Source organism: Spea bombifrons, chromosome 7, assembly GCF_027358695.1.
Source record: "Spea bombifrons isolate aSpeBom1 chromosome 7, aSpeBom1.2.pri, whole genome shotgun sequence".
NCBI classification, from domain to species: domain Eukaryota; kingdom Metazoa; phylum Chordata; class Amphibia; order Anura; family Pelobatidae; genus Spea; species Spea bombifrons.
Genome location: NC_071093.1, coordinates 46,234,204 through 46,252,028, shown reverse-complemented (window position 1 = coordinate 46,252,028; position 17,825 = coordinate 46,234,204). Strand labels below are relative to the sequence as shown.

Here is a 17,825-nt window from a genome sequence, read left to right as displayed (position 1 = left end):
CCACGGAAAAAAAACCGCAAGTAACACTAAAGCAAAGAAATGAAAACACCAAAAAGTCTATATTTATTAGCAAAACCCACAAAAAATCTCGCCGTCCGGCTCTTATTATCCTGTAGAAACACGTATGACCCATCACGTGATAACAGGATTAAAAGCTCCCGATTGGCTGTTAGCTATATATATATATATATTCGACTACAAATCCCATCATCCTCGACCCCACCAGAGATTTATGCTGGATGCAGAATATCCTACAGCTGGATGAGCATCATGGGAGTTGTATTACAAATGACAGAATACCAACCATGGAGGTTCTTGAAGCGTGGTGAAGCGTGAATAAATGCGCTATATATGAATGCCGAGTATCTCTACGCTGCTTTGTTACAGAGATAAGGAACCGTCCACATGTATGATGATTACACAGAGTGGCAGGGGCATCGCTTACCTGTATTTTTGGTGGACGGGGGCATTTACAGAGTGTTAACAGATTACTGCCCTGTATTTTGGGTGGACGGGGCATTTACAGAGTGGTATTGGGATTATGGCCCTGTAATTTGGGTGGACGGGGCATTTACAGAGTGTTAACAGATTACTGCCCTGTATTTTGGGTGGACTGGGGTATTTACCCCCCCCCATTTTGGGAGGTCCCCATCAGAAGTCTCTGGTTATCTGCTCTACTAGAGGGTCTCACCACCATTTCCCGTTAATTCCTGTTCTGGAGGAGGGAGGGGGAACTGCTCCTCTGTTGCCCCTGGGTCTGTTGCCCCATCAGAGTCCTCCTCCAGCAGTGGTTTCTTTTCCTCTGAAGCCCCAGACTTCCCTTTCCCTTCCTTCTCATCTGCCGGTTCCTTCTCTCCTGCCTCCAGCTCATCCATCTCTTCCACCTTATCTCCCTTCTCACCAAACGTGGTCATCTCCTGGTCTCCGTCCATCAAAGTCACGGCCACAAAACTCCCATTTTCCATGGCGCCGTTCCCCATGTTTGGTCCTCCCTCTGCCAGCTCGGGCACCTGTCCAACCCATACATTTTTCTCATTGGCCTTACGACTCCTCTTGCTGAAGTTCCGAGATCCGCTGCGCCTCTTCTTTCTCACCAGCATTACGACCATAACGAGAAACAGCAGGGCCAGGAGTAGGATTACTGCCAAGACTACGTAGCCAAGCTTAGCTTTGCCGGGGTTTTTCCCGGAAGGAGAGGTGCTGTGGCCTACAACGGTCGTCCCTTCTCCTTCCAGATCCTTGGAAATGTCAAAGTCTTTGGTCTGGTCTCTGGTGGTGGTTGACGTATAGCTTGGGTGGTGGGAAGATGGAGAAGACATATTGGTGGTCATTTTTTCATCGGGATGACCGGTGGCAGCCGGGTCTTCTGAGGTTGTAGCGAGGCTGGTGTTGGAGGACAGACCGTCATCAGTGAAGTTGTCTCTGACCTGGATAAAGCTAAGGGGAGTGCTCGTGCTCTCGTTTTCTCCTGGGTCCATGCTCGGAGGACCCCCAAGTGTTTGGGCTACCGGCCTATTTTTAGCATCTGTTTTGGAGGGAATGGTGTTAGGAACATGGCTGGGTGGTTCTTCTGTGGTCTCCTCTAATGTTTCAGTTGACACAGGTGTAGGGGTCACAGCCGAGACAACTGTCTGGGATCCACATAACGTCAAAGGAAGGAGGATGAAGAAAAGAATCCAGTTATTTTCCATAATGGGTCCAGGAGGCGCCGGTCCGGCTGTCGCTTCTCTGCTCGTCTCCCTTCCTCTTTTTTAGGTGGAGAAACCTGAGGATTCGAAAAACAATGAGGTGAAAAAACTATTCACAACAGCTGGCACAAAAAACTGGAGAAGACTGGCACTGCCGCCATGCTGTATGCGAGTGAGCCTGGCACTGCCGCCATGCTGTATGCGAGTGAGCCTGGCACTGCCGCCATGCTGTGTGCGAGTGAGCCTGGCCCTGCCGCCATGCTGTATGCGAGTGAGCCTGGCACTGCCACCATGCTGAATGTGAGTGAGCCTGGCACTGCCGCCATGCTGTATGCGAGTGAGCCTGGCACTGCCACCATGCTGAATGTGAGTGAGCAGAAGCCTTTACCTTCAGCGGAGGGATTTAGGAGTTGAACGCACCTCTCTCTTTCGCCCCTGGATGTCTCCGCAGACTGGTATCACCCGTCACACAGCGATTGGCCTCCTCTTCTCGGTGCAATTTTGCAAGTTTCCTGTGGTGAGGAGCGGAAGAGAAAAGAAATCTGTCAGGGAGGAGCGGGCGGCTGTGGTTAGCGATGAGAACACGTCAAGAGATTGACCAACTTCCCCAGGTCCGCCGGTGGGACCCCGAATGAGGAGATGCCCCCCAATCCTCTGACGGCTGCGAGATGCCCTGTGAGGGGGACCACGCTCTAATACAAAGATGGAGTCTGACGTCTCGTTAGACTGCCCTGAAATCAGACAGACTTCGATATTTACCGAATGACTGCACAGAACCCAAACCCAATGAGTCGGGAATGAGAGGGAAGCGGCCTCCAGAACCTCTGAGAGACAACGGTCTCTAAATCACCGAGAGACAGCAACCTCTCAAACCCAAAGAGACAACAGCCTCTAAAACCCATAGACAGCCTCTGAAACCCCGAGAAATAATAGCCTACAAAGAGACAACAGCCTCTAAAAAGCAAAGAGAGACCCGGCTGCAGACGGAAGACGCTTTCCAGGACACGAAAACCAGCCTGTCTCATTTACCTCAGTGCCTGTCTCATTTACCTCAGTGCCTGTCTCTCTCTCCGTTACCTCAGTGCCTGTCTCTCTCTCCGTTACCTCAGTGCCTGTCTCTCTCTCCGTTACCTCAGTGCCTGTCTCTCTCTCCGTTACCTCAGTGCCTGTCTCTCTCTCCTTTACCTCAGTGCCTGTCTCTCTCTCCGTTACCTCAGTGCCTGTCTCTCTCTCCTTTACCTCAGTGCCTGTCTCTCTCTCCATTACCTCAGTGCCTGTCTCTCTCTCCGATTCCCCAGTGCCTGTCTCTCTCTGTCTCTCTGCCCTCTCCTTTACCTCAGTGTCTGTCTTCCCATCTCTCGCTCTCTCTCCTTTATCTCTGTCTCTCTCCACGTCTCTCTCTCCTTTATCTCTGTCTCCTTCTTTAGTTTATGGGGCAGAAAGACCTCCACAGGTTGACACGTGAAGACTTTGACCCGTGTACCTCTGCGCACACGCGACATACATGTACAGACATTCACACATGCAGAAAAGACACATGCGATCCACGTGCATGCACAGATATCAGACAGGCGTGTGGAAACGCACATATATGTCAGACACGTTACCCCTGCTCTGTAGTCCGCCCGCTGTGACATCTGCTGCATGTGAGCTGCGAGACCGCCGCATGTCACCGTATGTCAGCATTTCCTGAGTGAGGAAACCACCCGGCGCTCCCCACGCAGAGGATGTGACGGCACCGGGTGGCCCAACAGCCGGGCAAATTATGAAACCCACCCTACTGGTAACCCGATCGAGTCTCAGGGTCTTGGGGTGAAGGGGCAGATTCTGGGGTCACACAGTCTGGGCTCCTTCATATTCTCCTCCGATTTAATGATATCTGAGCATTTCTCCCTGCTATATTACAGCTGGAAACCCTGCTTGAAGACAGGTGACTTCACTTAGAATATCTTTACCTCCTGACCAATCACGGTTTCCATGGAGATCATCATTAGAACCATTTTACTTCATTCAGAATATCTTTGTAGTGTCAGTTAGCGGAGTCTGAAAGACGGGAAGGGAGGCCTTTCCTTATAATACGTATCGGTATCGAGACCCCCAGCCTTTCCTTATAATACGCAGCGAGACCCCCGGCCTTTCCTTATAATACGTATCGAGACCCCCGGCCTCTCCTTATAATACGCAGCGAGACCCCCGGCATTTCCTTATAATACAGAGCGAGACCCCCGGCCTTTCCTTATAATACGTAACGAGACCCCCCCGGCATTTCCTTATAATACGCAGCGAGACCCCCGGCATTTCCTTATAATACGTAACGAGACCCCCCCGGCATTTCCTTATAATACGCAGCGAGACCCCCCCGGCCTTTCCTTATAATACGTATCGAGACCCCCGGCATTTCCTTGTAATAAGACTCATGGACTGGTTGGAGGGCACTGAAGTCACAGAGCGGGCCGTGTAAACCCTTTCCTGTGGGGGGGGGTCACTTAAACACGGACCCTCTAATAAGAAGTTACCAAACACCACACACAAAATAAAGTAAAAAAATAAAACTTTATTTTTTTCCCATCTCTGTAAAAGTCCAGCTTAAACCCCCCAGCCAGTGGTCCGGTTACACGCGGGATCAGGACGCGGCCCCCAGAGACCCCCATGTCTCAGTGAGTCCACTTCTCTTTCTGCCACCAGAAATCATCGATGTCCTGCAGCGTGACCCGTGGCTGCCGCACCGCGATGTCTTCCGCGCCCGTGGCCTTGGTCGGGGCTTCCAGGGGGCAGCTGCTGGGCCGAGTTTCTACGTCCCATAGCAGGTCGGTCTGGCTGTGGGAGGTCGGAGCGGTCGCCCATAACCCCCGGGGCAGAGAAGTGGCCGCCGTGACCTCGTATCGAGCGGCTGTGGTGGCCCGAAACAACCTGAAGCACAAGGTGATGGAGACGACCATGAACAGCCCGGTGAGGATGCCCAAAACGAGAATGGCCACGAGGCACTGGCCACAGAGCTCAGGGAGCCACGGGCCACTGGAGTGGGGAGGTGGGAGGGTGGAGGGAGCAGCAGCAGCCATGGAGCGAGAGCCTGAGAAGAGACACAAAGCACCGGCCTTAAGCAGAGCACTACATGCGTGTGGGAGGCTGGCGTGGCCCCCACGAGCGAGGCTTCGGGAGGCTGGCGTGGCCCCCGCTTGCAAGGATTTGGGAATGGAGGCAGGCGCTCTCTGGCCTTTACAAGCGGTCCACGAATCAGGCAAAGGAAGCTGAGGTCGGTGGCAGCTCGTGGCAGAGCTAGCATTATCTGATCAGCTTCCAGTCCTGAAACCCTCTCCCTTCTCCTCCCCCCAGCCTTACAACGGCTGCCTGCACCTAGCGGGATACTCGTCACGTACGCACCTGTATAGCGCTCTTCTCTGTGTACGGCTGCGTGTCCGACTCTCTCGCAGGGGCTGCGCCTTGTGCTAAAAATTATCTACAATCTCACCCCCCCCAATAACCTGCCCCACGCCGCGCATGAAGCCCCCGTTCCCGGCCCTCCGGACTTCTCTTTTAGGCAGAAGGCAGGATATTGCACCGTTTAGCTTAAAAACCACAAAAACATTTTCAGAACTTCCTCTTACCACCTTTCAGCGCTAAAAAGGAAGCGACGCGGAGAGGGGGAGGGGCTCGAGATTATTAGCCATGGACAGAAGGGGGGGGTGGAGTAGACACGGCGCTAGAGACCATGATAAGGAAAAAGAGGACCCCCCCAAGAGGAACAAACAAACAAAACAAAAACAGGACGCAGCGTTTAAAAGGCAGGACAGACTTTATTTAAGCCGCTGGATCCGACCAACAGCCGTTAAACAAAACCTGGAGATGCTAAATTCAAGTTTTCAGGGATTTTTCAGGGTTTTTTTTTTTTCACATTTAGGAACAAAAAAAAAACAAAAAAAAAAAACATTTAAACAAAAGTTAAACCGGTCATAATAAAAATAAACACTTAATGGAAGAGGTAGATCATTGAATGGGTTTCAAACCATTGGTACAGTGATCGATTTCACTCGCCCCGACACAAAACGAGATACGCACATCTGTACAAACTTATAAGTTAAGGAGTCTGCGAGAGGAACATCAACAGTCAAATCTATTATCCCTTTAACCCATTACCTACAAGGAAGCTAATGGAGGCGCTTCCAGGAGAGCAGGGATTAAAGACTGCTGGATTTACCCGCCACATCACCACACAGTAAGGGGGCAAAAAATATGGGTTTTTGGGATTTCAACAATTAATATATTTTCACCTGCAGTACAAGCTATGGCCACTGGGTGGGGACTGTGGCGCAGTGGCGACGGGCAAACAACTCTGCAATACACCTCGTGGCCACGGGGTGTCACTGCTGCACCACAAAGTCAATACACCCTGCAATTCACACGGCGACCACTAGATGCCGCTGCTATTATGACACCAACATCTCCCTATGTGCACCGCTCTAGCCTTTCAAGAGTCATAGGATATTAAATATTATGAGGTTGGGGCAGGATAAGGGGGTATTTAACGGCTTCACTTGGGGTGGGGTAACAATTCTGCATTACTTGCTCCTATAACATCAATTACATTAAAAGTCTATTTAGAAACAAAGTGACTCTCCAGGGCAGTGATGGGCAGGGAGATGAGGACAAGGCAGAAGAGTCTCTGTATAGAAAATATTTACAACATCCTTTATCCGTAAAGCGGTCCCTCGGCCGTCACTGCCCCCCCGGCCATCTAATCGGGTGAGATATGGAATCGCACAGCATCCTGGGACGTGAACACAGCTAACATACCAATTATAGAGAAAGGTGAGAACATTAAAACCGATCGAAAAGCAAATTTGAGGAGAGAGAGAAGAGGTATCAGGAGAAGAACCCCGTGTACGGCAGCTGACGGGGGTCAGACATCATGCTGTGAGGGACTACCCCCCCTCCGAGCCCAATTTCCCGAAATATGGGAAGGTCTCTCATCTTTCCTCCTTCTTGGACACTTTTGAGGAATGCCAAGCCGTGGATCTGCAGGGAACACAAAGACGCCAATGAGAAGCGGCAGATATTACAGGGGCCGGGGCAAAAAGGGGATCTGCGCAAGGGATGACGACATCTAGAAACACGGCCCAACCATCTACCGCCGTAGAACCGAATGCGTTCCCATCCCGTGGAGGGCCGACGAGGAGGGCCGACGAGGAACGTGCAGACAACGCACCACGCGGAGGCCACTCACCTGATGAAGGTTTTGAAGGCTGCGGAGTGCGGGTTGATGCACAGCGGGGGACGTTTCCCCTGCTGCTGATCGGTGATGAAACGATGAACCAGTTCTAGGTTTTAACAGAAAGCGAGAGTGAGTGACGGGGTAGAGGGAGTCTCGATACCTCTTATCGGGCCAACGGGGTAAGAGAGTCACAGGACCTCTAGATTCCACCTACAGAAGAGATCTCGCAGGTCTAGAAGTAGAGGTGACCCTACAGGTTTGTCCATGTCGGCCCGATAAAAATGCAACAAATAAATATTTTCATGATGCCAAAAACAGTAAGCCTCATTTACCTTTTACTTGCCAAACCGAAGTGAGGCTTTTCTCATAGGAGTCGTCGAACCGGCTGCTGGCCGTCGGCTCGAAGTCTGCAGTGTACACACGTCCCGAGGACACGGAATAGCAGCAATGACACATACAGGTGTGGTAGCGCAGACGGCCTTCTTCCAGGTACGGGTGAGTCAACGCGTCCTTGGCGGAGATCCGCTTCAGCTTAAAGGGTTAGAGAGACATTATGAACCCTCTCCAAAGAGCGCTGGCCAAACGAGGTCCCAACACGAGACATGCAGACCAAGAAACACGACGAGGCGGACTCACCGGGTCAAAGAGCAGCATCCGACACAAGAGGTGGACAGCCTCGTGGGTGGCTTCACCAGACAGCATGTACAGCACCGAGAGGGACGGCTGCAGGAGAGACAGAAGGTAAATCGTCGAGGCCGCCGCAGACAAACCCTGCCCAGGAGACGACACGAAGGCCACCTACTTACCGGCTTGTGAGGGCCACGCAGGATATGAGCCCGAGCACCTTCACAGGCCGAGCGCATGGCGGTGAGAGGAGGGGTCCCCAGGAGATCAGTGATCAGATCCAACTGTACAGACAAAGGAGCGGAGTTACCAGGGTGTACCCGACGGGACGGAGGACTTCTGTGCCCCATTATACCCGGTACCTACTGACACGGGCCGGGGGGGGGGCGCTCACGCATCACGGTACCTGCTGGATGGGACTCTGGGCCTGGAACAAGATCCTCCTCCCCAGGAGCTCGGCGAAAATACAGCCCACAGACCAGATATCGATGGCATTCCGGTAATGGCGGCTCCCCATGAGGATCTCGGGGGCGCGGTAATACTGGGTCACCACCTCCTGGGTCATGTGCTGGGACTCGTCCAATTCCTCGACCCGAGCCAGGCCAAAATCACAGATCTTCCGGAGAACACAAGAAAAGGTTACCAACGGGAAGAACGACGGGAGGGCCGGTGGGGGCGAGGGTAGTAAAACAAAAAAAAAAAGGAGGGCCGGTGGGGGGCGAGGGCAGTAAAGCGGGGTGGGGGCAGTCGCAGACCTTTAATACACAGTTGCTGTTGACCAGAAGGTTCCCCGGCTTGATGTCTCGGTGCAGGATGCCAGCCGAGTGCAGATACTTCAGCCCTGCATAGAAGTGAAAGGTTTATAGTCCATGCTGCCCCGGGGCTATTAGAACCGGCCCCGGGGCCTCCTCCCCTCCCCCCGCGGCTCTCCTCACCTCGCAGGATCTGGTACAGGAAGACCTTGATGTGGTCAGCGCTCAGCGGCTGCGGAGAGACGATCACCTTGTGCAGGTCGGTCTGCATCAGCTCCGTGATCACATATCTGCCCCAACCGGGTCAAGGAACACAGACGGGACCCCCCGAGAATCACCGTAATTACCCCCACCCCCTTCCACAACAACCCCCGCGGACCCCCAAGGCTGAGCACGAAAAGGATACATTTCTTCAAAGCAGTCAATCTGGGGGGGCTGCAGGATATCCAACGCCGAGAGGACCTGAGACAGAAGCAGGCGGAGTCAGAGAGAGCGGCAGGCGGAGTCAGAGAGAGCGGCAGGCGGAGTCAGAGAGAGCGGCAGGCGGAGTCAGAGAGAGAGAGAGCGACAAGCGCCAGCCACTGGCCCACAGATCAGACGTCACCACAACTAATACATCACAGACATGCAGCGTCAAGGAGCGCCACGCCACTCACCCCGCCACTCGCACCGCCAAACCACCCCGCCACTCGCACCGCCAAACCACCCCGCCACTCGCACCGCCAAACCACCCCGCCACTCGCACCGCCAAACCACCCCGCCACTCGCACCGCCAAACCACCCCGCCACTCGCACCGCCAAACCACCCCGCCACTCGCACCGCCAAACCACCCCGCCACTCGCACCGCCAAACCACCCCGCCACTCGCACCGCCAAACCACCCCGCCACACCACCCCGCCACTCGCACCGCCAAACCACCCCGCCACTCGCACCGCCAAACCACCCCGCCACTCGCACCGCCAAACCACCCCGCCACTCGCACCGCCAAACCACCCCGCCACTCGCACCGCCAAACCACCCCGCCACTCGCACCGCCACTCGCACCGCCAAACCACCCCGCCACTCGCACCGCCAAACCACCCCGCCACTCGCACCGCCAAACCACCCCGCCAAACCACCCCGCCACTCGCACCGCCAAACCACCCCGCCACTCGCACCGCCAAACCACCCTGCCACTCGCACCGCCAAACCACCCCGCCACTCGCACCGCCAAACCACCCTGCCACTCGCACCGCCAAACCACCCCGCCACTCGCACCGCCCCTGTTGTTGGTGGAGTGCACGTCCTCCCCCCATCCCCGCGCGCCCTCACGTTGTCGTGTTTGAAGAAGCAGAGCATCTTGAGTTCCCTGAAGACTCTCTTGCAGGACACCAGATTCTGGAAAACGTTCGGCATTTTCTTCAGGGCGACGCGCTTCCCGTCCCGCGGATCAGTGACCGACCTGCCAATCACAGAACAGCCACGTCAGAGACACGCCCACCGGCCCCGCCAGGGGCCCCACACACCGCCCACCCCCGGCTACGGACAAAAACCCCGCCGGGGGCCACATCTGCTTATATAACGCACACATTACCAACACCTGGAGGCAGAGACGCGCATGCACTACTAACGCTAACTAGCACCCATTTACCCGGCGGCGCCCGGATATATACATCCCCCCCCCTGCAGTTACCCCGCGACGTCCGGCTATATACACCCCCCCCCGCAGTTACCCCGCGGTGCCCGGATATATACATCCCCCGCGCAGTTACCCCGCGGCACCCGGATATATACACCCCCCCCACAGTTACCCCGCAGCGCCCAGATATATACATCCCCCCCCACAGTTACCCCACAGCGCCCGGATATATACACCCCCCCACAGTTACCCCGCGGCACTCGGATATATACACCCCCCCCGCAGTTACCCCGCGGTGCCCGGATATACACCCCCCCCCGTGGCATCCGGATATATACCCCCCCACGCACAGTTACCCCGCAGCGCCCGGATATATACACCCCCCCACACACACACGGCACCCGGATATACACCCCCCCCTCGCAATTACCCCGCGGCGCCCGGATATATACATCCCCCGCGCAGTTACCCCGCGGCACCCGGATATATACACCCCCCCCACAGTTACCCCGCAGCGCCCAGATATATACATCCCCCGCGGCACCCGGATATATACATCCCCCCCCACAGTTACCCCACAGCGCCCGGATATATACACCCCCCCACACGGCACCCGGATATATACATCCCCCGCGCAGTTACCCCGCGGTGCCCGGATATATACATCCCCCGCGCAGTTACCCCGCGGCGCCCGGATATATACATCCCCCGCACAGTTACCCCGCGGCACCCGGATATATACATCCCCCGCGCAGTTACCCCGCGGTGCCCGGATATATACATCCCCCGCGCAGTTACCCCGCGGTGCCCGGATATATACATCCCCCGCGCAGTTACCCCGCGGTGCCCGGATATATACATCCCCCGCGCAGTTACCCCGCGGCCCCCGGATATATACATCCCCCGCGCAGTTACCCCGCGGCCCCCGGATATATACATCCCCCGCGCAGTTACCCCGCGGCCCCCGGATATATACATCCCCCGCGCAGTTACCCCGCGGCGCCCGGATATATACATCCCCCGCGCAGTTACCCCGCGGTGCCCGGATATATACATCCCCCGCGCAGTTACCCCGCGGCGCCCGGATATATACATCCCCCGCACAGTTACCCCGCGGCACCCGGATATATACATCCCCCGCGCAGTTACCCCGCGGTGCCCGGATATATACATCCCCCGCGCAGTTACCCCGCGGTGCCCGGATATATACATCCCCCGCGCAGTTACCCCGCGGTGCCCGGATATATACATCCCCCGCGCAGTTACCCCGCGGCCCCCGGATATATACATCCCCCGCGCAGTTACCCCGCGGCCCCCGGATATATACATCCCCCGCGCAGTTACCCCGCGGCCCCCGGATATATACATCCCCCGCGCAGTTACCCCGCGGCGCCCGGATATATACATCCCCCGCGCAGTTACCCCGCGGCGCCCGGATATATACATCCCCCGCGCAGTTACCCCGCGGCGCCCGGATATATACATCCCCCGCGCAGTTACCCCGCGGCGCCCGGATATATACATCCCCCGCGCAGTTACCCCGCGGCGCCCGGATATATACATCCCCCGCGCAGTTACCCCGCGGAGCCCGGATATATACATCCCCCGCGCAGTTACCCCGCGGAGCCCGGATATATACATCCCCCGCGCAGTTACCCCGCGGCGCCCGGATATATACATCCCCCGCGCAGTTACCCCGCGGCGCCCGGATATATACATCCCCCGCGCAGTTACCCCGCGGCGCCCGGATATATACATCCCCCGCGCAGTTACCCCCGCGGCGCCCGGATATATACATCCCCCGCGCAGTTACCCCGCGGCGCCCGGATATATACATCCCCCGCGCAGTTACCCCGCGGCGCCCGGATATATACATCCCCTGCGCAGTTACCCCGCGGCGCCCGGATATATACATCCCCTGCGCAGTTACCCCGCGGCGCCCGGATATATACATCCCCCGCGCAGTTACCCCGCGGCGCCCGGATATATACATCCCCTGCGCAGTTACCCCGCGGTGCCCGGATATATACATCCCCCGCGCAGTTACCCCGCGGTGCCCGGATATATACATCCCCCGCGCAGTTACCCCGCGGTGCCCGGATATATACATCCCCCGCGCAGTTACCCCGCGGCGCCCGGATATATACATCCCCCGCGCAGTTACCCCGCGGCGCCCGGATATATACATCCCCCGCGCAGTTACCCCGCGGCACCCGGATATATACATCCCCCGCGCAGTTACCCCGCGGTGCCCGGATATATACATCCCCCGCGCAGTCTGTGTTGCCCTTGACCCTCTAGCAGAAACCGCCCAGCCCCCAACGCAGTCCTCACCTGACCCTGAACCCCATCTGCCCCAATAACTGCCCTGACCCCGAGCCATACTCACCACACCACGCCAAATGCCCCATATCCGATGGGCCGGTCCGGTTCTGGCTCCACTCTGCCCTCTCCATTGCATTGGGGGGCCCCAGGGTGATGGGGGGCACTGAGGGCCTGGGGGAGAGGGGAGGGCACAGCTGGCACCCCTCCCCCACTACCACCATTATGGCAGTAAAACTTCTGCCCCAGAGGCGGCTGGATAAGCCCCCCGAACACCCCGGTGCACAACTGCCCAGAGAGGGAGCGGCCGGGCCCCTGGAAAGCCATGGGGCAGTCTCTTTAAATACCCCAGCGAGTGGGGTAACACGCAGCTGTCCCCGGGGGCCGCTCGCACCGCTCTAATCTGCCCTGGGAGGGGCAGGTGACATGGTACCGGGGGTACGTGCGCCTTATCTGCCCCCAACCCCCCCTCCCGGTCAGGGGGTCCCTGCTCCTACTGCTCCGGAGACCCCGTGCCGCATCAGCTGGAACAATGCAGCCTCCCGGCATGCACCGCGGCGTAAAGAGCCCGCCCCTTAAAGGGAACTCGCCCCTCCCCCACATATCCCATGCTAAACCCTGCTGCCCCCGGCGCTGCTCCTGCCCCACGTCCCCCCCCGGCAGGGTCAGAGGTCGCGTGGGATCTTGTGGGGGTTTCTGTGCCCCTGGTGCCCTTGGTTGGGGGGGGGTGGGGGTCACACAGGGGCATCTCCCGTGCATGCGTTGGTTTGGAGGGACCTCCTGCCCCATACGTCCCCTTTAAAAGAGTCATTTAACCCTTTCGGCCCAGGAAGGTCAGTGAAAGGGTTAAGTGCATTCTGCAGGATTTGCCCCTCCACTCCCAACCCCCTTTACCCTCAGAAAATTCTTGGGGTAAATAAACGCCTGTTTAATATTTTATTCAGGGTTTTAATGTCTCTGGTTGGTGCGCTGATGCCCCTGGGGCAAAATTCATGCAGGGCAATCAGCCTGCCCCCCGAAACCTGTACGCCCCCCCTTCCAGTAGTGATGCCGGGGTAATAAGAGGCTGGAGGCCCCCCTGGGCAGTATTACATTTAACCCATTTTCTGCTGGGTCTATAAAAGGGACGCGGCTTCCCGATAGTATCGTCTAAACATATAGTATGAGCGTGAGATATAATGTATGGGGGCCACGCGGGCGGTATGTGGCGGTATGGGGGCCACGCGGGCAGTATGGGTCGATATGGGGGCCACGGCAGTATATGGCGGTATGGGGGCCACGCGGGCAGTATGTGGAGGTATGGGGGCCACGCGGGCAGTATGTGGCGGTATGGGGGCCACGCGGGCAGTATGTGGCGGTATGGGGGCCACGCGGGCAGTATGGGTCGATATGGGGGCCACGCGGGAAGTATGTGGCGGTATGGGGGCCACGCGGGCAGTATGGGTCGATATGGGGGCCACGCGGGCAGTATATGGCGGTATGGGGGAGTATATGAAATCTTTATGTCTGGGGACATACTTCCCAGGACCCTGTATACGTTATTGTATGTGTGTCGCATGTACTGTACGTGGCCTCGGGATCAGTGCTGTGTCACGCTGTTTCCGTGGCGACTTCACATTATTTGTGGTTCCTTTAAGACACGTATAGACACAACGTATAGATAAAAGATTACATGGTTTCCGTGGCGTGTCCTCGTGTCACACAGGCTGGCGGAACACGGGCGGCTGAAGGTCAGACGTGTCACTCCGGGGGCCACGTGGACAATAACCCCGCTGCTATCACAGACGTGACCCTCGTGCACAGAGGAGAGGGCTATACGGGACAGAGCCGTGGCCCCTGGGAGCCGCGTTAAGACAGACCAGGGCAGGAGGAGGAGAGGGCCCGGTCCCAGGAGCTTACAATTTATTGGGGGGGTGAGAGGGTTTGAGTGTAACGAGGGGGATGGGGAGACATCAGTGGCCAGGATGCCAGCTGATGGTATTAGGAGGGTAGATTGTAAGCTCTTGTGAACAGGTGGGTTTAGTGAGAGTATAAAGTAGGGCAGGGAATCCCGGAGAGCGGGCGAGGGTGTGCTGAGGCGGGTGCCGGGCGCCCAGCAGGGTCATGGAACGCGTCTGTGGGGGTGCCGGGCGCCCAGCAGGGTCATGGAACGCGTCTGTGGGGGTGCCGGGTGCCCAGCAGGGTCATGGAACGCGTCTGTGGGGGTGCCGGGTGCCCAGCAGGGTCATGGAACGCGTCTGTGGGGGTGCCGGGCGCCCAGCAGGGTCATGGAACGCGTCTGTGGGGGTGCCGGGCGACAGTGAATGCAGGACTCCATGAGAGGTGAGAGAGAGGGGAGGACAGGGAGGGAGAGCGGTGGGAGAGAGCGAGTGAGTAACTGGTGTTACAATGCCTGTGTGTGTGATTGTATGGTGTTAGAGTGTGAGTAGATGGTATTAGAGTGTCGGTGTGTGTGAGTGGATGGTATTAGAGTGTGAGTGGATGGTATTAGAGTGTGAGTGGATGGTATTAGAGTGTGAGTGGATGGTGTTAGAGTGTGAGTGGATGGTATTAGAGTGTCGGTGTGTGTGAGTGGATGGTATTGGAGTGTGAGTGGATGGTATTAGAGTGTCGATGTGTGAGTGGATGGTGTTAGAGTGTCGGTGTGTGTGAGTGGATGGTATTAGAGTGTGAGTGGATGGTATTAGAGTGTCGGTGTGTGTGAGTGGATGGTATTAGAGTGTGAGTGGATGGTATTAGAGTGTCGGTGTGTGTGAGTGGATGGTGTTAGAGTGTCGGTGTGTGTGAGTGGATGGTGTTAGAGTGTCGGTGTGTGTGAGTGGATGGTATTAGAGTGTGAGTGGATGGTATTAGAGTGTGAGTGGATGGTATTAGAGTGTGAGTGGATGGTATTAGAGTGTGAGTGTGTGGTGTTACAGGGCAACAGATGATAAATGAAGGGCAACTAAGAGCTAATTCTTCCCGAAAATAACTGCCCCTGGAGATTTATCTCGGCCGATACTCAGACAGCCCCCGCTTTTATACATTTTTAATCCCTTCGCCAGATATAGCAAAATCCACATCAAAAATTCATTCACTTCTCCCGAAAACACGGCGGGAAATATGTACAGAACACGCGTGATCACCTGACCGGGCGCGTCCCATCGCAGGAGGCCGGGGGTCTCGATACATATTATAAGGAAAGGCCGGGGGTCTCGCTGCGTATTATAAGGAAAGGCCAGGGGGTCTCGCTACGTATTATGAGGAAAGGCCGGGGGTCTCGATGCGTATTATAAGGAAAGGCTGGGGGTCTCGATACGTATTATGAGGAAAGGCCGGGGGTCTCGCTGCGTATTATAAGGAAAGGCCGGGGGTCTCGCTGCGTATTATAAGGAAAGGCCGGGGGTCTCGCTGCGTATTATAAGGAAAGGCCGGGGGTCTCGATACGTATTATGAGGAAAGGCCGGGGGTCTCGCTGCGTATTATAAGGAAAGGCCGGGGGTCCCGCTCTGTATTATAAGGAAAGGCCGGGGGTCTCGCTATGTATTATAAGGAAAGGCCGGGGGGTCTCTATATGTATTATAAGGAAAGGCCAGGGGTCTCGCTGCGTATTATAAGGAAAGGCCGGGGGTCTCGCTGCGTATTATAAGGAAAGGCCGGGGGTCTCGCTGGGTATTATAAGGAAAGGCCGGGGGTCTCGCTATGTATTATAAGGAAAGGCCGGGGGTCTCGATACGTATTATAAGGAAAGGCCGGGGGTCTCGCTGCGTATTATAAGGAAAGGCCGGGGGTCTCGCTGCGTATTATAAGGAAAGGCCGGGGGTCTCGATACGTATTATAAGGAAAGGCCGGGGGGTCTCACTACGTATTATAAGGAAAGGCCGGGGGTCTCGCTATGTGTTATAAGGAAAGGCCGGGGGTCTCGCTGCGTATTATAAGGAAAGGCCGGGGGTCTCGATACGTATTATAAGGAAAGGCCGGGGGGTCTCGCTGCGTATTATAAGTTAAGGCCGGGGGTCTCTATATGTATTATAAGGAAAGGCCGGGGGTCTCGCTGCGTATTACAAGGAAAGGCCGGGGGTCTCGCTCTGTATTATAAGGAAAGGCCGGGGGTCTCGATACGTATTACAAGGAAAGGCCGGGGGTCTCGCTCTGTATTATAAGTTAAGGCCGGGGGGTCTCGCTGCGTATTATAAGTTAAGGCCGGGGGTCTCTATATGTATTATAAGGAGAGGCCGGGGGTCTCGCTGCGTATTATAAGGAAAGGCTGATTAAGCTGTACGGGGGCCGGATGGGGCCGGTGGGTTCTATACGTTATAGTTTTTCCGCCCCGGCCCCCCCCTCTGTTACACACAGCTGGCAGGCGGGGAGTGTAATCTCGGTTATGGCGATCGTGATGCTCTGCAGCTGTGCAGGGGACTCGCCGTGTCCCAGTAGCGTGTGTGCGGATAACACGCGTGACTCAGCGCACCCGGATGATGCGTGTAATTAACACGAGCCGTTTTATTTTGTTACGGAGGGTTTATCTCGTTCGGTTGATGTTAATCATTTTTTATGGTATTTTATTCCGCGTTTATCTGCCTTTTAACGACCATTAAAACCCGGCCTTATCTTTTTTACTCAGCAGAAGCCGTTCAAAAATTACCCGCCCCCCCATCGAGTTTGCCCCCCCCGTCGAGATCGGGACCCCCCATGGCGTTTGGTGCCCCCCCCCCAGTGCATTCGGGGCCCATTCATGTCTGATTCCCAGACTTTGGTTAATCTGATGGTTTGCAGGCGGGTCACAGTATTGGGGGCAAAAACTATAAAATATAAGAAATACAAAAGGTTACAATTTCTACCCCAAAATGGCGGAGAGCTGCCCTCTACACCCCCTCTGTAACTGACTGCGCAGGGGCAGATAAATGATGGGGCAAAAGGCTCTCGCTCCTGGGCTCCTCAGTTAAGGAAAGGGGTAGAATCGACGAGCCTCATCCTGGTAAGATGGAACTGTCCAAGAGGGCCGTCAAGGGGCCACACAGCCATGAAAATAGCGGTCAACTTCCCCAGAGCCCAGGGAAGGGTGGCAGAGAGGCAATTGGCCCTGGGCTGCTCAGATTTGACCACCCTTCCCGAAGTATCTTTGTGTGTTTTACTTGTAGTTCCGCGCATGGCCACGGGGGCTCCAGTTTAACGCAGGGCTTCAGGAGGTGCCCCCCTGCCCAGATCCTTACGGGCACACCTGGGAACCTCGGGGTTTGGCCCTGACTCTTAGGGATTTGCCCCAATCTCAGGCTGAAGGGGCAGATTCTCGGGATCACGCAGTCTGGAGCTGAGATCATATAGAAAACTCCCGATCGGGTTTTTGCTCCCAGTATGTTATGGGCGATATCCCTGCTTGAACCCAGGTGACTCAATTAAGTGAATCTTTAAATAATGACAATCAAAGTTTCCATGACAACCCTTATTAGAGCCATTTGGGCGACACAATTGCCAGTCCCTGGCTACTGCCCTTGGGTATTGTGCTGGCCCCTGGGTACTGCCTCTGGGTACTGTGCTGGCCCCTGGGTACTGCCCCTGGGTACTGTGCTGGTCCCTGGGTACTGCCTCTGGGTACTGTGCTGGCCCCTGGGTACTGCCCCTTGGTACTGTG

The 17,825-nt window shown here is 56.2% G+C and overlaps 2 protein-coding genes across 2 annotated transcripts; both read right to left on the bottom strand.

The window, feature by feature from the left end:
* Positions 1 to 303: 303 nt before the first annotated feature.
* Positions 304 to 3,343, bottom strand: LOC128501175 (uncharacterized). The gene is made up of 3 exons (XM_053470569.1): positions 3,296 to 3,343; positions 2,109 to 2,200; positions 304 to 1,765 (listed from the first exon to the last, which is right to left on the bottom strand). The coding sequence occupies exon 3, from the start codon at positions 1,689 to 1,691 to the stop codon at positions 678 to 680; it is 1,014 nt and encodes a 337-aa protein (XP_053326544.1). The 5' UTR covers positions 1,692 to 1,765; positions 2,109 to 2,200; positions 3,296 to 3,343; the 3' UTR covers positions 304 to 677.
* A 2,956-nt stretch (positions 3,344 to 6,299) lies between these two features.
* LOC128501162 (serine/threonine-protein kinase NLK2) lies at positions 6,300 to 12,759 on the bottom strand. The gene is made up of 11 exons (XM_053470548.1): positions 12,282 to 12,759; positions 9,586 to 9,715; positions 8,680 to 8,735; positions 8,457 to 8,563; positions 8,277 to 8,362; positions 7,928 to 8,137; positions 7,704 to 7,805; positions 7,534 to 7,620; positions 7,230 to 7,428; positions 6,910 to 7,003; positions 6,300 to 6,701 (listed from the first exon to the last, which is right to left on the bottom strand). Exons 1-11 carry the CDS (start codon positions 12,539 to 12,541, stop codon positions 6,653 to 6,655), a joined length of 1,380 nt encoding a protein of 459 aa, XP_053326523.1. The 5' UTR covers positions 12,542 to 12,759; the 3' UTR covers positions 6,300 to 6,652.
* Between the last annotated feature and the right edge of the window lie 5,066 nt (positions 12,760 to 17,825).